This window comes from Nerophis ophidion, linkage group LG02, assembly GCF_033978795.1.
Source record: "Nerophis ophidion isolate RoL-2023_Sa linkage group LG02, RoL_Noph_v1.0, whole genome shotgun sequence".
Lineage (NCBI taxonomy): Eukaryota > Metazoa > Chordata > Actinopteri > Syngnathiformes > Syngnathidae > Nerophis > Nerophis ophidion.
This window is the reverse complement of record NC_084612.1, coordinates 45792522-45815933: the sequence shown is the minus strand read 5'-3', so window position 1 is coordinate 45815933 and position 23412 is coordinate 45792522. Positions and strand designations below refer to the sequence as shown.

General features: G+C 38.9%; 1 protein-coding gene across 1 annotated transcript in view; it reads left to right on the top strand.

Moving 5' to 3' along the window:
* The window catches only part of ercc3 (excision repair cross-complementation group 3), a 36654-nt gene extending 14421 nt beyond the window's left edge, over window positions 1-22233 (top strand). Inside the window, exons 7-15 of the mRNA XM_061884880.1 lie at window positions 1215-1419; window positions 12068-12382; window positions 12498-12682; window positions 12796-12998; window positions 13068-13164; window positions 13882-13999; window positions 16544-16662; window positions 21675-21824; window positions 21924-22233. Of these exons, the coding sequence (XP_061740864.1) occupies window positions 1215-1419; window positions 12068-12382; window positions 12498-12682; window positions 12796-12998; window positions 13068-13164; window positions 13882-13999; window positions 16544-16662; window positions 21675-21824; window positions 21924-22061 (1530 nt within the window). The 3' untranslated portion in view covers window positions 22062-22233. The remainder of the gene's footprint in view (window positions 1-1214; window positions 1420-12067; window positions 12383-12497; window positions 12683-12795; window positions 12999-13067; window positions 13165-13881; window positions 14000-16543; window positions 16663-21674; window positions 21825-21923) is intronic.
* Window positions 22234-23412: the final 1179 nt, after the last annotated feature.

Sequence of the window (23412 nt, the reverse complement as noted above, 5' to 3'; positions counted from 1 at the left end):
GTTTTTGAAATAAAATTCCTTGGAGTTACAATTGACTATCAAATTAACTGGAAACCACATATAAAACATGTACAGTCTAAGCTGTCAAGAAGCATCTCAGTAATAAATAAAGCAAAGCAGGTTCTAGATCACAAATCACTCCACATTCTCTACTGTTCATTAGTTTTACCATATTTAACCTACTGTGTGGAAGTCTGGGGGAATAATTATAAAAACTCATTAAACTCAATAATTATACTTCAGAAAAAAGCTGTACGCATCATCAACAAGGTTGGATATCTGGACCATACTCATTCACTATTCTTACAGTCAAAAATATTGAAATTTAATGATATTATTTTGTATCAAACTGCACAAATAATGTATAAAGCCAAAATAAATAAACTCCCAGGAAGCATTCAAAAATTGTTCAGCACACGAGAGGGGGATTATAACTTAAGGGGAAATTTTAATTTCAAAATGCTTAGTTGTAGAACGACCATCAAAAGTTTTTGTATTTCAATCTGTGGAGTGAAACTATGGAATGGTTTGAATGTGGCGTTAAAGCAATGTCCAAACATAAACCAGTTTAAAAAGAAGTTTAGGTACATGGTATTCCAGAGGTACAGACATGAAGAAGGGCTTTGATATTGGGTTTCTTGTGTTACAAAAGAGTTAGGGGCTGCCCATTGAGGCACTGGTACTGCTGGTTTTTTTTGGGTTTTTTTCATGATACTATTTCCATGAGCACTTGTGGTAACGGTGTGGCTATGTATGTGTGTAGTGTGCATATGTATGTATATATTTATCATTTATTTATATACAAGTTCATTAAGTTTGTACATAGAGTGAACAAGGAAGTTTGAGCTCAGAGTAATTTATGATTTAAGGAAAAGGGGTGGGATTAAATAAGTGTATACTTCTTCTCACTCCTTTTCAAATATGTTAAAAAAAAAAAAAAAAAAAGTCGAATGCTCATTTGTTTTTTTTTATTCCCCATTGTTTTCATTTTGTTATAATAGCCGTTAAGGCTATAGCACTGTATTGGATCATGCTTGCTCTTGTTTGGTTTTTTTGCATATTTGAAATAAAAAAAAAATATTCCTAAAAATATATATATATATAAGTGTGTATTTATATATTATTTTAGCCTTGATTTGTGTAGAACTGCATGGCATGATGCCCACTCAACTTTTTTAGTCCTGGGCTAATTTTTCTCTCTATCTTTTGTAAAGGAAAAAATTGAGGAGCTGCAAAAGCGCTGCATTCAGTTGGAGTACCCCCTTCTTGCGGAGTATGACTTTCGAAATGATACAGTCAACCCAGATATCAACATAGATCTGAAGCCAACTGCGGTATTACGACCCTACCAGGAGAAAAGTCTACGCAAGATGTTTGGCAATGGACGTGCTCGGTCTGGAGTCATTGTTCTGCCCTGCGGTGAGAATCCTGGTTTACTTTTGATCAAGTAGGAAGTATTGATAATGCTCAAAATGGCAATCATGATCAGTTTTGACACTGTTATTAATTATTGTAGGGTTTCACCTAATGATTATTTCTTAAATTGCACATTTTTTTAATTAACATGTTTATTTAATTTTGTATAATTTTTTAGTGTAGTGCTTCCACATTTTTTATGGAGGAATTCCCTCAAAATATGCCCACATTTTTCTTGTGTCTAAAAACTTTAAATGCATCTTGTTCGATCCGGAATGAAAAAGGAACTTTTTCTACGCCCGTGGTCCACTGTGCTGTTAGGTGAAAACATATGCACAGTTGCACACATTCTAGCCGTACAGCATTATCTCGGTGCCCTATTATGCAAAACCAACTTTCCTTACCTATTGCTGTATGCTGTTGTGTATTTGGTAATTGCACTAGTCCCGAAAATTTTAAACCAAAACGTGAAGGCATTGTGGAGGTATTTATAAAACAATTTTGCCTGTATACTTGCTCTAAACGGGCCATCTGAAATTTGCGCTATCCTGTGACGTTTTTCACACTGGTGAAGTCAGTAGATTATCCATATATGGTATACATTTTTCAAAAGTGCTTTGCGCGAGTCCGTCATTGTAGTCAATAAGCTCCTTTCTTCGCTATCCTCTTGTGTGCCAGATTGGCTCGTACATGAGCGTGCATCCTCCGCTGTTGCCATTTGAATAAATGTAGCATATAGTTCAAACTTGATCTTTCAGTTGACTCCATATGGAAGCGCTAAAAACTATAACAAAGAAGGCGGAGTTAAGACGCTGTCTAAGGGGTAACGTAAATAAGACCACCCGCAAAACGACACATGCTGAAGAGACGGTCAGAAAATGGCTTGAAGGCGGTCTGTAAAACATAATGTATGCATTATTTTGACCACAGAACGACCATTACAAGTTATATAGACCAAAAAGAAGTGTTTTATTTGTAGAAAAAAAGTCATATGACCACTTGAAAGTGACCCTATTATGCAAAACGTTTCTAACCTTATGATACCTTCTTATGGATTCTGCAAAGTCTTGAAATTTAAAATCGAACCGTCGAGGCTTATCTGGGGTTTGAAACGATCTTCATCCACACAAATGTACTTTAGTTTCAAAACTGTCTGTCTACACACAAACGCATACACCTCTTGTTGAATCAAAAGCCTGTAAAGACATACAATAACATTTACATAATCTTTAAAACGAGTCTGCTCTCAAACTGAGCCTGAGGAACATGAAACATTTTTTTTAGTGCCTAAAGCACCTTTGCTGCTGAAGAAAGAAGATGCATCATGTCTGTTTTTTTTAGTAGGTCGGGAGCACTATACAGTACACTTGCGCACGGTCAAACTCGAACGGTCGCAACGGACTCCATTGACACAAATGGAACCAACACATGCAAGTTAACTTCATGATCTGTTGTTGAATAAGGATAAAAAACATAAGATAATGTTGCACCTTTCTAATAACAGAAAGCAACATTTATTGCTTGTCAAAGTTGATTTATCAGCTGAGGATCCAGGAACAATCTTATCCAAAACAGCTGACTGTCATAATTGTCGCTGGCTGGAGTATCGCAAAGCCCTATTTGTCGTGTTTTTTGTATTTTTATCTCTGTAGAGTGAAAATAGATCTATGTTTACATTTTAAACATGAAGTAAGACCTCTTATAGTATGTTTAAAGCAAGTAAGACAGTGCCGTTGAGCTTTGGAAATGACATCGCACAACCTTGACGTCTTTAGAAGAGTAGTAGTGTCTGTTTGAGCCGTGTATACGCATACGCTGAGTGGAGGGTTTTGGAACTCGTCACCTTTGCCAGCATTTTCAAAAGTTTGTGTATGCGCTTGCATGTGGACAAGAGGCCTCAATGCAGAGATAAGTATGCATTTATTAAGTATCCGTGTTAGGATTGGATACGAGGGGTTGAAGCAGGGTTATTAACATACTATAGAATAGACAAGAATATCATTGTCAATATACTGTACACATCTATAAGACATACAGACTCTGGAGCGATTTAACCTTAGTGTATAGTTGGACCTGGCTCCTTCCTTCCGCTCCTCCACCCGCCTAACCTCTATGTCTCCGCTATATCATCTGAAATGTTACATGTGGTGAAAGTCACTCAAAAAAGATGGCTTGGGCCGTCACCTGTATCCATAAAGTCCTGACGAGTTCAGGTGGTGTTTGTACAACTGAAAATGTACACAAAATGCAAAAAAGAAAAACTACAAAACATGACTGACAAAACTTCAGTTAGCGTGAAGGGGCAACAGGAGGTTAATTTTCACCTAAAAACTCTTGTTTTGAAAGGGAGCCAAAAAGTGGCTTGAAGTTAGGTCTGTAAAACAAAATATATGAAACATTTTCACAAAATGTGTTGTTACCTATTTATTTTATTTTTTTACTTTTTGAATCTGCAACCACATACTTATTCTCCCTATTGTGGGATGAATTAAGTCTCTCCTATCCTATATGGACCATAAGGAAATGTTTTAAATGTAGAAAATAAGTCTATCACTGCTCGCCTTCATCAAGGGTTGCTCTTGAGTGGAGCAACCCTGAATTGTCGCCCTTCCCTCTCAAAGCAGGACGTGTGCTTAATCTCCCATCACTTAAGTACTTTTGCTCCTACGTACTTTTGAGGCTGCAATAAATCCAGTGCCACATTTGTGTGAATTAACAATCAAAAAAAAAAAAGAACATCGCTTACCTGGCTGTGTGAGAGGAGAGCATGACAGTGGTGGAATGGCGACTATGCCTATCGGGCATGTTTGGACACGTTTGGGCTAACAGATTTTTGATAGATACACCATTTTTGTCTAGACCGTGAATAAAATAGTAAAATACGTACAGATGCTATACAAAAGACAAAAAGGTGATTCACAATGTTATTCTCAGTCAATGTCATAATTATCACCTGTCAACTCTCGACTTGCACGCACACATACAAACACGTACATATTCGCACACACATACACCTACGGATTACTATTCACACTCAGTAAGGAAGAAGACGCCACTAACACATTTACTTGACGATATTTTGACCGACAAATTACTGCAGATAAACCACATTGTCAACAATATTTTGACCTGTGGCGGTGGATGCGTGTTTATGGGTGTGGTCACTATGAAGTCAAGTAATTTGCATAATTTCTATGATAATATAATTTTCTTTAAAAAGGCTAAAAAAGTATATATTTGAAAGAAATCTGTTATTATTACTTAATATTAACATAATTCCATCCATCCATCCATCTTCTTCCGCTTATCCGAGGTCGGGTCGCAGGGGCAGCAGCCTAAGCAGGGAAGCCCAGACTTCCCTCTCCCCACCCACTTCGTCAAGCGCTTCCCGGGGGATCCCGAGGCGTTCCCAGGCCAGCCGGGAGACATAGTCTTCCCAACGTGTCCTGGGTCTTCCCCGTGGCCTCCTACCGGTTGGACGTGCCCTAAACACCTCCCTAGGGAGGTGGTCGGGTGGTATCCTGACCAGATGCCCAAACCACCCAAACCACTTCATCTGTCTCCTCTCGATGTGGAGGAGAAGCTGCTTTACTTCGAGTTCCTCCCGGATGACAGAGCTTCTCACCCTATCTCTAAGGGAGAGCCCCGCCACACGGCGGAGGAAACTCATTTTGGCCGCTTGTACCCGTGATCTTATCCTTTCGCTGATGACCCAAAGCTCATGACCTTAGGTGAGGATGGGAACGTAGATCGACCGATAAATTGAGAGCTTTGCCTTCCGGCTCAGCTCCTTCTTCACCACAACGGATCTGTACAACGTCCGCATTACTGAAGACGCCGCACCGATCCGCCTGTCGATCTCACAATCCACTCTTCCCTCACTCGTGAACAAGACTCCTGGGTACTTGAACTCCTCCACTTGGGGCAGGGTCTCCTCCCCAACCCGGAGATGGCACTCCACCCTTTTCCGGGCGAGAACCATGGACTCGGACTTGGAGGTGCTTATTCTCATTCCGGTCGCTTCACACTCTGCTGCGAACCAATCCAGTGAGAGCTGAAGATCCCGGCCAGATGAAGCCATCAGGACCACATAATCTGCAAAACATAATTAGTATTAACATAATTTTTTATCGTTTTGTTGCTGTTTTTTTGCTGCTTTGCTGAGATAAGAAGTGTTTACAGACTTTTAATGACTTTTTTTAAAATTAAAAAAATACTATTAACAAATCTAGCATCTTCTTCTGGTATTGTTCTAGAGTGTACTCGTGTTCGGAGACTCTACTTATGTCCCTAATTGTTCCTGTCAAAAGAAGATAACTGCTGCGAGCATGACGTCACTCTTGCTTAGCGCTGTTTCTCCAGTTGGACTTTCTCTGCATAAAAGCCGCCACTGGCCTATTTATATTTGCATGTTTTGTAGATTGCTGTCTGTGGGTATATCTGCATTATATCGGTGGCATAGGGTATGTATGATTTCTGTGCCTCGCAATACAAAGGCCCTGGGTTCAATCCTGGGCTCGGGATCTCTCTGTGTGGAGTTTGCATGTTCTTCCTTTGACTGCGTGGGTTTCCTCCGGGTTCTCCGGCTTCCTCCCACCTCCAAAGACATGCACCTGGGCATAGGTTGATTGCCAACACTAAATGGGCCTCAGTGTGTGAATGTGAGTGTGAATGTTGTCTGTCTGTCTGTGTTGGTCCTGCGATGAGGTGGCGACTTGTCCAGGGTGTACCCTGCCTTCCGCTCGAATGCAGCTGAGATAGTCTCTAGCACCCCCGCGATCCCGAACGGGACAAGCGGTAGAAAATGTATGGATATATAAAAATCATGTCCACATCGCAGACGTACTGACAACACTCCAGAAAATGGTTTTCGTGTTTTGTTTACATCCGGTTTCGGTGAGCAAAATCTTTTTTTAGTGGTCAATTTTTGGTACATACAGGTAAGTCCAGAAATATTTGGACATTGTCACAACACCGCAATGGATTTTAAATTACAGAGTCAAGATGTGCTGTAAGTGCATACTTTGAGCTTTAATTTGAGTTTATTTACATCCAAATCAGGTGAACGGTGTAGAAATTACATCAAATTTTATATGTGCCTTTCACCTTTTAAGGGACCAAACGTAGTTGGACAAACTAACATAGTTATAAATCAAATTGTCAATTTTTAATACTTTCTTGCAAATCATTTGCAGTAAATTACAACCTGAAGTGTGGAACCCATAGACATCACCAGATGCTGGGTTTGGTCCCTGATGTTCTGCCAGGCCTCTGCTGCAGCTGTCTTCAGCTCCTGCCTGTTCTTTGGGCATTTTCCCTTCAGTTTTGTCTTCAGCAAGTGAAATGCATGCTTAACGGGATTGAGGTCAGGTGATTAACTTTGCCATTGCAGAACATTTCACTTCTTTGCCTTAAAAATTCTTTGAACACTATTTTAACACTTGAGAATTAATTCTGCTGCTTTTGTCAGCTGTCACATCACCAATAAATATAAGAGATCCAGTTCCACTGGCAGCCACGCCATTACACTACCACCACCATGCTTCACTAAAGAGGTGGTATGCTTTGGATCTTGAGCAGTTCTTTCCCTTCTCCATACTCTTCTCTTTCCATCATTCTGGTACAAGTCTGTTCATAAGATGTTGTTCCAGGACTGCACAGGCTCTTTGATATGTTTGTTGGCAAACTGTAATGTGGCCTTCCTGTTTTTGAGGCTCACCAATAGTTTACATCTTGTGATGGAACCTCTGTATTTCCTCTGCTGAAGTCTTCTCTTAATTGTTGACTTGGACACAGATACACCTACCTCCTGTAGTGTTTTCTTCACAAGGGAAAGGATTTGTCTGTCATCCACCACACTTGTTTTCCGTGGTCTTCCAGGTCTTTTGGTGTTGCTGAGCTTACCAGGGCGTTCTCTCCTTTTAAGAATGTACCAAACAGTTGATTTGGCCACACCTAATGTTTTTGCTATATCTCTGATGGCTCTGTGTTGATTTTTCAGCCTAATGATGGCTTGCTTCACTGATTGTGACAGCTATTTGGACTTCATATTTAGAGATGACCTCCCCAGATTCCAAATGAATAAACCATACTTGAAATGAACTCTAGGCCTTTTATCTGCTCCTTGTAAATAAAATAACGAGGACATAACACACACCTGGCCATCGAGCAGTTGAGTAGCCAATTGTTCAATTACTTTTGGTCCCTTAAAAAGTGGAAGGCACATATAAAATGTGTTGTAATTCCTACACCGTTCACCTGATTTTGATTTTAATACCCTCAAATTAAAGCTCAAAGTCTGCGCTTAAAGCAGATCTCGAGTGTTTAATTTCAAATCCATTGTGGTGTTGTACGGAGATGGAATACTGAAAATTGTGTCAATGTCCAAATATTTATGGACCTAACTGTAACTTGTCTAATCTTAATCTTTAATGTTTGTGTGGTTTGGATTTGATGTTAGTTTTAACCATGGTTGCAAACACACCGTCTGTACTTGAAAGGTGATTGGCGGAAGTATAGGGCTGTGCGATATATCGAGTTTGTAAGATATAGCAATATATTTTTAGACAAGATGATAATTAGACAAGAAAATATCATTTTATCAATATAATTTATTTCACGTTAAAATCAAAGTTTGTTGATAAAGCCCTTAATCACAACAGAAGACGCGGCCGAAACAACAGAAGTGACTCACTCCCGAAACACTAAGAGAAGATTGATGAAATGGATCAAGGAGGCTACAGAAATTAGGAAGCGAGGGGCCAACAACATTAACAGGGATGAGAGATTATACATGCTTCCGCACAAATCGGCGACACAAGGGTGGAGTGGGTTTTTGGCATGAATGTTCAATCAGTGATGTGCCTCATCCCCTTACGCAGCTGGAAATGCAGTCCAGAAGAACAAAAATTAATACGACTATCAAATTAGCATATACGTAAGTTGAAACACGACATTTAAAAAGAGTAGCGACTTTAGTGACACACTTTAGTTTCACTATCTGTTGCAGCTCACAACCAGTCATTCTACCCTGAATGCGGACTGGCAGGCACTCACAAAAAGTTAAAGTGACCGTATTGGTCCCGACTGGAAAATTAACACACCCACTAATTTTTTCAGAAAAGGCATTTTTATATCTAAACTTTCTTTTATCAAACTTTTTGTTTGTGTCTGCAAAGATTCCCTTCCTCTAATATATGTACATAAAAACTCTACAGACAAACACTTAATGTTCTTTTTTTTTTGTTTGAGGATAAAAGATAACATTTTGTTGTTTTATGTGTTGGTACACATCATTTTACTGTACCTCACTTTTTTTTTTTTTTATAGCACCTTAAATTCAAACTGCACCTAAATGTATTTTCATTCAATACAAGATACCGATTTTGCATTTTACAAACTCCACAATCTGGGTCACTGCTTGTTGTTTGCCAGAGAACTGATGAGAAGCACTGATGTATACATGTAATTAAAAAGGACAAATAATAATATACCTTTTAGTTAATGTTCACTTAAAATAAGTCATATAGTATTAATTACACCAATTACACTTTGTTTCCTGCAGAATGAAGTTTGTGATGACAAGCAAAACAACAAAATAGCTTTGATAGGAAAAAGATGTTTCTCTTTACCCCTACAAAACATACCGGAAAAAAGTAAAACCATGGGTTTTGCATTTAAAACTAGGTACAGACCGTACAGTTGCACCGTGAGTAAGCACAATTTTATATATGGACAAAATGACAGTTGTCAACTGTCAGCTGCATGTACAAAACCACTGAAGTTAGCACATTGTGTAAATCTTAATATAAAAAAAGAATACAATGATCTGCAAATCTTTTTTAACCTATATTCAATTTAATGGACTGTAAAGACAAGATACTCAATGTTCGAACTGGAAAAGTTTATAATTTTTTGCAAATAATAGCTCATTTGGAATTTGATGCCTGCAAGATGTTTCAAAAAAGCTTGCACAAGTGGCAAAAAAGACTGAGAAAGTTGAGGAATGCTCATCAAACACTTTTTTGGAACATCTCACAGGTGAACAGGCTAATTGGGAATAGGTGGGTGCCTTGATTGGGTATAAAAGCAGCTTCCATGAAATGCTCGGTCATTCACAAACAAAGATGGGTCGAGGGTCACCACTTTTGTGAACAAATGCGATCGCAAGTTGTCGAACAGTTAAAGAACAACAGTTTCCAATGAGCTATTGCAAGGTATTTCGGAATTTCACCATCTACGCTCCGTAAAATCATCAAAAGTTTCAGAGAATCTGGAGCAATCACTGCACGTATGGCGGTACTGCATCAAAGAGTAACATCGGTGTGTAAAGGATATCACCACATGGGCTCAGGAACACTTCAGAAAACCACTGTCAGTAACTACAGTTTGTCACTACATCTGTAAGTACAAGTTAAAAAATCTACTATGCAAAGCAAAAGCCATTTATCAACAACACCCAGAAGTGGCGCCTGCTTCGGTGGGCTAGAGCTCATCTCAGATGAACTGATGCAAGTTGGAAAAGTGTTATGTGGTCTGACGAGTCCACATTTCTAATTGTCAAACTATTGTCAAGCAAGAGTGGAAAATAATTCCACCTAAAAAGCTTCAAAAATGTGTCTCCTCAGTTCCCAAACGTTTACTGAGTGTTGTTAAAAGGAAAGGCCATGTAACACAGTAATAAAAATTCCCCCGGTGCCAACATTTTTGCAATGTGTTGTTGCCATTAAATTTTAAGTTAATGTTTATTTACAAAAAAAAAAAGTTTCTCATTTCAAACATTAAATGTCTTGTTTTTGCAGTCTATTCAATTGAATATAAGATGAAAATGATTTGCAAATCATTTATTAACCATGGTTTGGGGTTTTGTATTACCTCAATCAAACTGCAGTAGTAAACAGTAGGGATGCGTTACCATGTATAATCCTGCACAGGATAATAATTTTTAATAAAACAACAAAACAATTGTATTATTAGAGATTAAAAAATTTAAAAATATTATCTCCCCGTGAATGCGTGGGTTCCCTCCGGGTACTCCGGCTTCCTCCCACTTCCAAAGACATGCACCTGGGGATAGGTTGATTGGCAACACTAAATTGGCCCTAGTGTGTGAATGTGAGTGTGAATGTTGTCCGTCTATCTGTGTTGGTCCTGCGATGAGGTGGCGACTTGTCCAGGGTGTACCCCGCCTTCTGGCCGGTTGTAGTTGAGATAGGCGCCAGCGCCCCCCGCGACCCCGTTAGGGGATAAGCGGTAGAAAATGGGTGGATGGATGGATAAACAATTAGTGGTGATCATTTTTTTTGCCATATCGCCCAGCCCTACATGGAATATACTGCATATTGCTTTGAACAAAATTCTAATGTGTATAATGTTGTTTTTAAAACATATATACATTTAATTTTTTATGAAATTGTTTTATGATAACTAAATTAAGAGCTTCATCTAGCATCCATTCCTCTGTCTTGAACAAATTACTTACCTTAACAAAAATGTTGCTATGCACATTGCATGCAATAAGTAATAATAATCTCCAACATTGAGATTAATAAAGTGCAAACTTTAAAACTTCTGTCTTGAAGAAAATAATTCTGTAAATAAAAATTTAGTTTTATAAATTGTTTGTATATAAATATTCAAGGAAAATCTTAAGAGCACTATAGTTTTAGTGAGTGGAGAATTGCAGGCTTTTCCATCCTACATGCACCACATCTTGGCGATTTGCAGCAAGACTGCTTTAGTGATCGCTATGTGCATCGTGCTTCTTGCTCATCATGTGTAGATGATTCCACCACAGTAAGCTGCTAAGGGAAGTTTGTTTGTTGTTGCAATCTTTTTCGCCTAGTAAAGAGCTGCATTTCCCAATCTCGGCTGAAGGGAGGCTTTGGGTTCAGATGCAGGAATACGTTTGTTGGACTGCTGCCTTTTTTAAAGAAACTTTGCAGCGTGCAGTTATTTTTGCGATGCCTGTTGCCGCAAATCTAAACTACTGGCAACACTTCTTTGAAACACATGTCTTGCTCTTGTTTGCGTAAGTGTTAGCAATGTTTTGCTAGGTCTGTGAATCTCTGCTAAGGAAGAGGGTGTAAACTATTAAAGCTCATAGGGGCAAAAAATATGCCAAAGTAAGAGGAGAAACATGTTTGTTTTTTTTATTTGATAAATTTGAAATAAAAACCTCCAATTTATTGATAAAATCGATTAATCGCCAAGTCTACATTCATGCCAAGCTAAAGCCAGGTATACTATGGGCATTTTGGATTCTAACTGGTAATTCAGAGTGGCACTGTCCTTTTATACTCATCCCAATACAATGCTGTAGCTTTATAATATTGTGCAGCGAATAAGGAAAAAAGAAAGAAAGAAAAGTGTTTACATCATTGATGATGCCAAGTTTAAAAAATCATGACAGCTCTAAATTAGCATGGTTGCCGCATTGTAGATCTGTACTTACTGTTATACTAACAGTAAGTACATTTTTGCAACCCAAAAGCAGAACAAATTGTTCAACTAGTATCTCTGTCTAATCTGGGCAAATATATATTTGTCAACAATATGGCTTTTGTATCATTTTTGATTAGATCATAAGTGTACATCTATCCTTGTCAGTGAGTCTATTTGCAACGGTTGCTTCATCTCATTTGATTTCCAGGAGCGGGCAAGTCTCTTGTGGGTGTAACTGCAGCATGTACAGTGCGAAAACGTTGCCTGGTGTTGGGTAACTCCTCTGTATCCGTGGAACAGTGGAAGGCCCAGTTTAAAATGTGGTCAACTATCGATGACTCTCAAATCTGCCGCTTCACTTCGGATGCCAAAGACAAGCCAATTGGTTGCTCAGTTGCCATAAGCACTTACTCTATGCTAGGCCACACCACCAAACGCTCCTGGGAAGCCGAGAGGGTGATGGAGTGGATGAAAAGCCAAGAGTGGGGTCTTATTATCCTAGACGAGGTGCATACTATTCCTGGTAAGTTTAAAATTTAAATCACACTTCCTTGCCAATCACATGTGTGATAAACCTGATTGTCAGAGTTTTGCTGGATGTAGTGATATGCTAATATTTTTAAATGTGCTTCTTGTAGCAAAAATGTTTCGACGTGTATTGACCATCGTCCAGGCACACTGCAAATTGGGCCTCACCGCAACTTTAGTTAGAGAGGACGACAAGATTGTGGACCTTAACTTTCTCATTGGGCCAAAGTTATATGAAGCGAACTGGATGGAGTTGCAGAATAATGGCTACATTGCCAAGGTCCAGTGTGCAGAGGTGAGGGACTTCTAACCTTCCCTTGTTTTTCACTTTTTATTCAAATAATCACATATTGATTGTGCACTGTTCATTGGCAGCTACTTAAAAGTTGTACTACATCAAATTTGCAGGTGTGGTGTCCAATGTCTCCTGAGTTTTATAGAGAGTATGTGGCCATGAAGACTAAGAAGCGCATTTTGCTTTATACAATGAATCCCAATAAGTTCAGAGCCTGCCAGTTTCTTATTCGCTTTCATGAAAGGCGCAATGACAAGATCATCGTCTTTGCTGATAATGTCTTTGCCTTGAAAGAATATGCCATTCGCCTCAACAAGTAAGTTATTTCCAAAAGTTTATTTCAAAAGGTTGCATATTAACTACCCACAATGATTGTCTCCTCAAGGCCATACATCTATGGCCCAACCTCCCAAGGGGAACGTATGCAAATCTTACAGAACTTCAAACACAACCCCAAGATCAACACCATTTTCATATCCAAGGTAAAAAACAGTTGAGAACAGAGCCTGAGTAATTAAACAGAAGCTTCAACAATTTGTCCCCCCTAATGGCCAGTTCCTATCACACTATTGTCTTTGGAGAGAAGTGGTACTACCGTATTTTCCGGAGTATAAGTCGCGCCGGAATATAAGTCGCTCCTGCCAAAAATGCACAATAAAGAAAGAAAAAAACTTATATAAGTCGCACTGGAGTATATGTCGCATTTTTGGGGTAAATTTATTTGATAAAACCCAACACCAAGAATAGACATTTGAAAGGCAATTTAAAATAAAGAATAGTGAACAACAGGCTGAATAAGTGTACGTTATATGACGCATAAATAACCAACGGAGAACGTGCCTGGTATGTTAACGTAACATATTATGGTAAGAGTCATTCAAATAACTTTAACATATAGAACATGCTATACGTTTACCAAACAATCTGTCACTCCTGTTCGCTAAATCCCAGGAAATCTCTTACGTCTAGTCTCTTACGTGAATGAGCTAAATAATATTATTTGATATTTTACGGTTATGTGTTAATAATTTCACACACAAGTCACTCCTGAGTATAATTCGCACCCCTGGCCAAACTATGAAAAAATCTGCGATTTATAGTCCGAAAAATACGGTATATTGCTTGAAATAGTACTTTTTTACCATTTGTTAAATTTAACTTAACTTGTGTTTTATTTCATTTATTGACCCTCTTAACAGGTTGGAGACACCTCATTTGACTTGCCAGAAGCAAATGTTCTTATCCAAATCTCTTCCCATGGTGGATCACGAAGGCAGGAAGCCCAGAGGCTTGGTAGAGTCTTAAGAGCCAAGAAAGGTTTGTTGCACTTCCTTTGTCATAAGCATGGCACATTGTATGTATTTGGTTATGTGGGGTCAAATGGGGGAACATTTGATAAAAAAATAAATCTTTAAATAATTACTTAAATAAATAAAATTGGAATTAAAACACAAATATGTTATTAAATGTGTAATTAATTGATGTAATTTTAAAGTAAATTTAAATGTTTAATACTTTAATTATTGCAGTATTTAATAGGTCATAATTTCATGATTTAATTTATTATTTTTTCATTGGATTATTGTTTCATAAACCTGGGTGGCAGCACTTCATGTATTTTACCTGTTAAACTCGGCCTCAAAGTCAGTGGGCGGATCCCAACACCTGATGTGTCTGTAGAACTTTGACCAGGCAAGCGGAGGAGTACTACTCACTATCTTAGTCTGAAAGTGTGGCGATATCCCCGACAGATTTAATTAATTCCTCTACTTTTACTTGGTGTAGCATGCTTTTTTACAGGTCTTTTCTCTTACTGCGCAAGGTCTAAAATATTTACCACCAACTTTTGAAAAAGTAACTATATATTCACCTTAGCCGCCGTGTTTTGGAAAGACTTCCAAATTTCCAAGCTGCACACCAAAGCAATCATTGAACTAGATTTGTGTTAGTGTCGCTGATTTTGATGGGTAAGTTTGACATATAAAATAAATTCATGGAGTGCTGAAACACAACTAAAGAAACAAAAAATCGAAAGCAAAAGAAAATGCAAACTCCACACGGAGATGCCTGAACATATATTCAAACTCAGATCTCCTGACTGTGTGGCCTACATGCTAACTGCGGCCCACAATAACTAAATAATGAAACAATTACATGTACTTTTATGTTAAACACATTCATGGCACATTTACCAACATATTGATATATACAAACCCTGATTCCATATGAGTTGGGAATTTGTGTTAGATGTAAATATAAACAGAATACAATGATTTGCAAATCATTTTCAACCCATATTCAGTTGAATATGCTACAAAGACAACATATTTGATGTTCAAACTGATAAACATTTTTTTTTTTGCAAATAATCATTAACTTTAGAATTTGATGCCAGCAACACGTGACAAAGAAGTTGGGAAAGTTGGTAATAAATACTGATAAAGTTGAGGAATGCTCATCTAACACTTATTTGGAACATCCCACAGGTGTGCATGGGTATAAAAACAGCTTCCCAAAAAATGCTCAGTCTTTCTCAAGAAAGGATGGGGCGAGGTACACCCCTTTGTCCACGACTGCGTGAGCAAATAGTCAAACTGTTTAAGAACAACGTTTCTCAAAGTGCAAGTAAAATACATTTAGGGATTTCAACATCTACGGTCCATAATATCATCAAAAGGTTCAGAGAATCTGGAGAAATCACTCCACGTAAGCGGCATGGCCGGAAACCAACATTGAATGACTGTGACCTTCAATCCCTCAGACCACACTGTATCAAAAACCGACATCAATCTCTAAAGGATTTCACCACCTGGGCTCAGGAACACTTCAGAAAACCACGTCACTAAATACAGTTTGTTGCTACATCTGTAAGTGCAAGTTGAATATCTACTATACAAAGCGAAAGCCATTTATCAACAACATCCAGAAATGCCGCCGGCTTCTCTGGGTCCGATATCATTCTGAGATGGACTGATGCAAAGTGGAAAAGTGGTGTGGTCTGACGAGTCCACATTTCAAAATGTTTTTGGAAATATTCGACATCGTGTCATCCGTACTAAAGAGGAAGCGAACCATCCAGACTGTTATCGACGTAAAGTTCAAAAGCCAGCATCTGTGATGGTATGGGGGTGCCTTAGTGCCCAAGGCATGGGTAACGTACACATCTGTGAAGGCACCATTAATGCTGAAAGGTACATACAGGTTTTGGAGCAACATATGCTGCCACCTAAGCGCCATCTTTTTCATGGACATCCCTGCTTATTTCAGCAAGACAATGCCAAGCCACATCAGCAGGTGTAACAACAGCGTGGCTTCATAAAAAAAGAGTGCGGGTACTTTCCTGGCCCGTCTGCATTCCAGACCTGTCTCCCATCAAAAATGGGTGGCGCATTATGAAGCGTAAAATACGACAGCTGAGACCCCGGACTGTTGAAGGACTGAAGCTCTACATAAAACAAGAACGGGAAAGAATTCCACTTTCAAAGCTTCAACAATTAGTTTCCTCGATTCCCAAATGTTTATTGAGTGTTGTTAAAAGAAAAGGTGATGTAACACAGTGGTGAACATGCCCTTTCCCAACTACTTTGGCACGTGTTGCAGCCATGAAATTCTAAGTTAATTATTATTTCCAAAAAAAAAAAAAAATTTGGAGTTTGAACATCAAATATCTTGTCTTTGTAGTGCATTCAATTGAATATGGGTTGAAAAGGATTTGCAAATTATTGTATTCTGTTTATATTTACACCTAACACAATTTCCCAACTCATATGGAAACGGGGTTTGTATGATTCCAAATATAATATTAACATATTTAAGTAAATGTTTAAAGTTGTATTTATTCATGAATTATATATTGTTTAGGAATGATAGCAGAGGAATACAACGCATATTTCTACTCGCTGGTGTCTCAGGACACCCAGGAGATGGCTTATTCCACCAAGAGACAGAGGTTTCTAGTGGACCAGGGCTACAGCTTTAAGGTACATATTTTAATGTGATGTTATCATTGCTTGTGTCCCTACCAGGAGTTTAACAGTATTCACAAAATTGCCGTGACATGTGGTGGTATCAAACAAAAATCTGGTACATAGTTTTTTCTGGTGCTTTAGCGTTGGTCGGGTTTGAAACTAAACCACATCTCCCAGAATTGTCTTTGCAGCGCTTGGCCGGGAAAATGGGGGCGTGGAATGCCGTAAGCAAGAAGTGAACTGTGTTTGTAATAAATTAGAGGAATTGTTTTTTGGACATTTCCCCAAAATGTCATTAAAATTAATCCGTAACTGTTTGAGTTACATTGCTAACCACCTATGTGGCAAAGGTAAGAAAGTCTGCGTTCAGCAAAGCAACGCGCACCACTTTTGTCTCAAACGTTACCAAGGCGACATAGAGCCAGCCTGTCACGCAGCACCGCACAGAGGAAAATCACCAAGAAAACGGTACACGGTTGGAAATAGGAGTAAACTGAAAAACTACCTGATACATCCACAATTCATCCATATATTTTTTACGTGCTTGTCTCTCTCGATGTTGCAGGGGGTGTGGGGAGCGGGGCTTGGGGGAAAGTACCTGACAAGCTGGACAAGTCACCACCTCATAAACTGTCACCTAGAATATATATTTGAAGCCACAAAGCTGAACATCAATTTGTGAGGTAATAATAAGAGCATTTTCCAAACTGAAATTAAAAACATGTCCACTGTAGAGGACATTGCTTCTCATGAAGTAAATCTCTAAAGACACTAAACTGAACATTATTGTTTTACACTGGATGTTGTCAATTAAAAGACACTCAACTGTCAGGGTTTTTTTCTTTTTTAATGTTTGCTTGAAACAATGGATGTTCCACACAATTATTTGCGCTTAAAAGTATGTTTAGAGTAATAAATATCATTAAAACATTTGAGCATTATGTTTGCATTCAATTACATTAAGGGTGTTTATCCTAAACTTTCCTGCCACATCATTTTTACATATTATGGCATTTTCAAGGCCTTTTTTAAATGTTTATTTAAATTTTTTTTATTACATATACTAAAATAATACCGAAGTCTTAATACCGTGATAATTTTATGCCTCTGTAATTTTATACCGTGAGATTTTGATACCGTTACATTGCTAGCCCCTACTGAACATGAACAATGCTTAGTCACTCAAGCTTAGAATATGCTTGGCGTAGTCACCAAACACCGTATTGATGCTTTATTAGGTTTTGGTCTGGGTTGGCTGCTCAACATGCAAGTATCTGCTAAAATGCTAGAGGGCTATCTTTTCCTGAGCGAGAACAACCTTAACTCTAGCTCTTTTGTTTTCTGTAAAGTAGTAGTGACAAAAAAGGGACTGAGCGACATTCAGATCGTTGTCTGAACTGGAACATCTGACACTTTTTTTTATACAAACCAGAAAAAAAACTATAATAAAGACTCCATACCAAAAAATATTTGTTGGGGTTAAAAAATGGCCAACAAGTCACAACTCTGCAGTTTTGACTGGCGTTGAAGCAAGGATGGAATTTTTAGGGGGTGCACACCAAGCTCCAACGGAGGGTTTTGACATGGAGGAGCAAGCTGACTGGGCCACATGATAGACGAACAGTAGATCATACATTTAAGGAAGTCTTATACAAATTGAAGAATGGAATTTAGCTTTCGGCAAATTATTTTTGATATTAAACTTTGCTTACACATAATATAAAAACAACGGACATCCTCCAAGGTCAGGGGTCGGCAATCTGCGGCTCTAGGCTCTTTAGCGATGCCCGAGTGACTCCTTGAAGATTTTTCAAAAATGTATAAAAATTGAAAAAGATGGAGAGATAAATATATTTTTGTTTTAAAATGGTTTCTGTAGGACACACATGACACAAACCTTCCTAATAGTTAGAAAGCCCACTGTTTACTATGTTTGTGTTCATGCTTCACTGATGATTATTTGGCGAGCACCATTTTGTCCTACTAATTTCAGTGGTCCATCAACACATCATAGTTGTGTGGCCTTTGACGCAATATTTTGTTTACTTCAGGAATGTCCTTTAGATTAATTGCGAGCTACCGGTCCATTGGTGAGAGTGTGTCACTTGATCGCAAGGCAAAAATGGGTTATATTTTTATAGCACTTTCCTACCTTCAAAGTACTCAAAGCGGTTTGACATTAATTTCACATTCACCCATTCACACACACACATTCACACACTGATAGCGGGAGCTGCCACGCAAGGCCCCAACCAAATCCCAATCAGGAGCAAGGGTGAAGTGTCTTGCTCAAGGACACAACAGACGTGACGAGGTTGGTGGAAGGTCGAGATTGAACCAGGAATCCTCAGGTTGCTGGCATGGCCTCTCTCCCAACTGTGCCATGCCCTCCCAAAAAATGTAGACCTAAAAATTATTGATCGTCAATCTTCACTACAACGTCACTTCCGTTACTTGGTAGACATTCAACGCACTCGAGGATCTTGCGCGATGACGTTGGCTGCGGCAAACCTTGTATGAAGAAAAAAAAAGCCGTCAAGAAGGCGAAAAGCAGTTTTTATCCCAACAGAGTCCCTCTCCGTACTGGCTGTCAAAACTGTAAAGACCGACCGCACAGTTCCTGTTTTCGCAATAAAAGTGCTGTGACATCCTGCCTTCGCTACCAAAATAAAAGTCTCGGAAAAAAAGCGTATACAAGCTAGCAGTTATCGCCCATGTATTTCTTGTAAAGGGTATAAAAACGAGTATTGACGCTGGACGAATAAAAAGCTAAAAAACACTTTCATGTGGTTTTGAAAATAGGGAGGCCTTTTTCCCCTTCCACAATGTAAATGCAAAGTTGTGGAGCTTATCAGCATCTACTTTGCATCCTGTCTGATTACAACCAATGCAACTCCTCTGGATAAGGTAATACAGCAGTATGTGTGTGCGTGTGAAGTACAAACGTTTGTACATCACATCAACTTGGTCATTAGCAAGCACGCCTCCCAAAAAGGTGTTGGCACCCCTGGTTTACATTTCTAACTTTCTCGGATGCTTAAACAGAAAGACTGTTTTCCAATGTTGTAAAAATGTGTAGAGTAAATATTAAATTTCAACATTTCTGTCAACGAAGATTTGTGTCAGCTTTTGACACGCGTTTCTTTCATCCTGGCGTGGTGTCTGGCAGGTGGCTGTTGCAAACAAAACAAATACCTGTGCAAGCAGATATTTTTAAACATGTACAACATCAAATCCAAATACCACACATGCCAAACAAATAAGAGCTAGCAGTGTAATATACAGTGGGGCAAAAAAGTATTTAGTCAGCAAACGATTGTTTAAGTTCTCCCACTTAAAATGATGACAGAGGTCTGTAATTTTCATCATAGGTACACTTCAACTGTGAGAGACAGAATGTGAAAACAAAATCCAGGAATTCACATTGTAGGAATTTTAAAGAATTTATTTGTAAATTATGGTGGAAAATAAGTATTAGGTCACTTAAACAAGGAAGATCTCTGGCTCTCACAAACCTGTAACTTCTTCTTTAAGAAGCTCTTTTGTCCTCCACTTGTTACCTGTATTAATGGAACCTGTTTGAACTCGTTATCTGTATAAAAGACACCTGTCCACAGCCTCAAACAGTCAGACTCCAAACTCCACTATGCCCAAGACCAAATAACTGTCGAAGGACACCAGGAAAATAATTGTAGACCTACACCAGACTGGGAAAAGTGAATCTACAATAGCCAAGCAGCTTGGTGTGAAAAAATCAACTGTGGGAGCAGATATCAGAAAATGGAAGACATACAAGACCACTGATGAGCTCCCTCAATCTGGGGGTCCACGCAAGATCTCATTCCGTGGGGTCAAAATGATCATGAGAATGGTGAGCAAAAAATCCCAGAACCACACGGGGGGACCTGGTGAATGACCTGCAGAGAGCTGGGACCAAAGTAACAAAGGTTACCATCAGTAACGCACCACGCCGACAGGGAATCAAATCCTGCAGTGCCAGACTTGTCCCCCTGCTTAAACCAGTGCATGTCCAGGCCCGTCTGAAGTTTGCCAGAGAGCTCATTGATGATACAGCAGAAGATTGGGAGAATGTCATGTGGTCAGTTAAAACCAAAATAAAACTTTTTGGTATAAACTCAACTCGTCGTGTTTGGAGGAAGAAGAATCCTGAGTTGCATCCCAAGAACACCATACCTACTGTGAAGCATGGGGGTGGAAACATCATGCTTTGGGGCTGTTTTTCTGCTAAGGGGACAGGACGACTGATCCGTGTTCAGAAAAAAATTAATGGGGCCATGTATCGTGAGATTTTGAGCCAAAACCTCCTTTCATCAGTGATAGCTTTGAAGATGAAATGTGCCTGTGCCTTCCATCATGACAATGATCGCAAACACACCGCCCGGGCAATGAAGGAGTGGTTCTGTAAGAATCATTTGAAAGTCCTGGAGTGGCCTAGCCAGTCTCCAGACCTCAACCCCATAGAAAATCTGTGGAGGGAGTTGAAAGTCCGTGTTGCTTGGCGACAGCCCCAAAACATCACTGCTCTCGAGAAGATCTGCATAGAGGAATGGGCCAAAATACCAGCTACTGTGTGTGCAAACCTGGTAAAGACCTATAGTAATAGTTTGACCTCTGTTATAGCCAAGAAGGTTATATTACAAAGTATTGAGTTAAATTTTTGTTATCGACCAAATACTTATTTTCCACCATAATTTACAAATAAATTCTTTAAAATTCCTACAATGTGAAATCCGGGATTTTTTTTTTCACATTCTGTCTCTCACAGTAGAAGTGTACCTATGATGAAAATTACAGACGTCTGTCATCATTTTAAGTGGGAGAACTTGCACAATCGGTGGCTGACTAAATACTTTTTTTTCCCCACTGTAGCTAACACAGACACTTATATACAGTATGTCTTATAATGAAAGCAACACATGATGTAAGGCTTTTATATTTTGTTTTTGGTATTTTTGGTCCATTGTGGCTCTTTGAACATTTTGGGTTGTGGACCCCTGCCCTAGGTGATCACACAATTGGCAGGAATGGAGGAAGAAGCCTTGATGTTCTCCACCAGAGAAGAACAGCAGCAGCTTCTTCAGAAGGTCCTGGCTGCATCTGATCTGGATGCTGAGGAGGAAATGGTGGTTGGGGAGGTGGGCGCTCGGCCACAGGTGAATGCTACAAAAAATGTTTGGGAACGAACAATCGCTTCCTTTTTATTTATTTTTAAAAATATATATATTTTTCTTTGCCCTCGTGCTTTTAAACAGTTCTCAAGGCGTACAGGGACCATGAGCTCCATGTCTGGTGCAGATGATACAGTCTACATGGAATATCAAAGCCGAAGCAGTAAAGCCTCTTTGGCCAACAGAAGTGTCCATCCACTCTTCAAGCGCTTCAGAAAGTAGCTACACTGGTTAATTTTTTATATTTTTATGCTGTTAACTAGGCTGTCTACGACTCAAGATGTTCCTAGTCAAATTTGGTTGGATTTTGCTCAAAGTGGACAATCAGTCAAATCAATGACCTCATTTTTTAATTTAAGCTTGAATAAACAGATTGTGGTATCTTTTGGTATTACATTGACTTGTCACTATGTGTCCGTAACTCATATAGATCTACATATGGATTAGAGATTGACCGATATGTTTGTTTCAGAGCCAATAAAAATTATTTAGTCAAACAGCCCGATAACCGATATTTGTTGATATTAATTTGCAGTAAAAGTTATTTAAGCATGAATAGTATACATCAGTAAAAAACTGGCCAAGATTTTAAGTTGTTTTTTTAACATTATTTTTAGAAAACGTTGGACCAGTAATGACATAATGTTTCATTTGGCGCTAATGTTGTGGCTAAATAAGCGCGAATAAAACACCAGGGGATTTCACAAACACCTAAGCTTAGGTGTGTCCAATGCTGCGGTTCAGAGTTGCCTCAACATTTGCACTTAAAAATTTGGAAAATTTCCTGGGAAAATGGTTAAAATATTAGATTTCTCTACATCACTATGACTCGCCAGCCACTCAATTTTATAGAAATGTATAGATTTAATACATTGTACGGTTTCCTTGTGAAGAGCCCTGAAATATTGCGAACATATAAATAAAATCACTTCTGGGTTCTTTCCCGAAGCTTATAGGTGAGGCAATTTTCAAAATGGCTGGATTAATATATTTCTGAAAGGAAAGTATGAGAATACTTCTTCTTCTTATATTGTCATGCCTAGGTTTTTGTTCTGCGGTATTTTACCTGTGCTGGGGCTGTTTTCCAATTTTTTTTTGTCTCCATTTAATGTGGGTGTCATTCAGCCAGAAGCAGCTGCTGAGCGTGCGTCCTATTCTCGACTGGTGATTAATAATTATTGTTCTCACCTGCGGCCAAAGCTTGTTTGACATGAAATCATTGTTTTGTGACCAGTGTTCATGCTTCACTATCTTTCTTTCGATGTTAAGCCTCCCTATTTTGTTGCACTTCCCTGTTGCACGCTTTTATTTTATATTGCTGAGCATCAAAGACTTTTCCCTGCACGCTGTTGCCTGTCTTCTAACACCGGTCTTCTGACCGGCAACAGTGACAACAACCGGGTGTCTTTCTACATCCAGGACCATGACACCCACCTAGGAAAGTATTATTGTAGCAAAATTATTTGCATTCGTGTATCTCAATTTGTGTGCGTGTAATCCAATTTGCATGTGTGTGTAGTAATTTGCAAGAGGGGCTGTTGGGGACATTACTCAGAATTACCTCTTACATAAA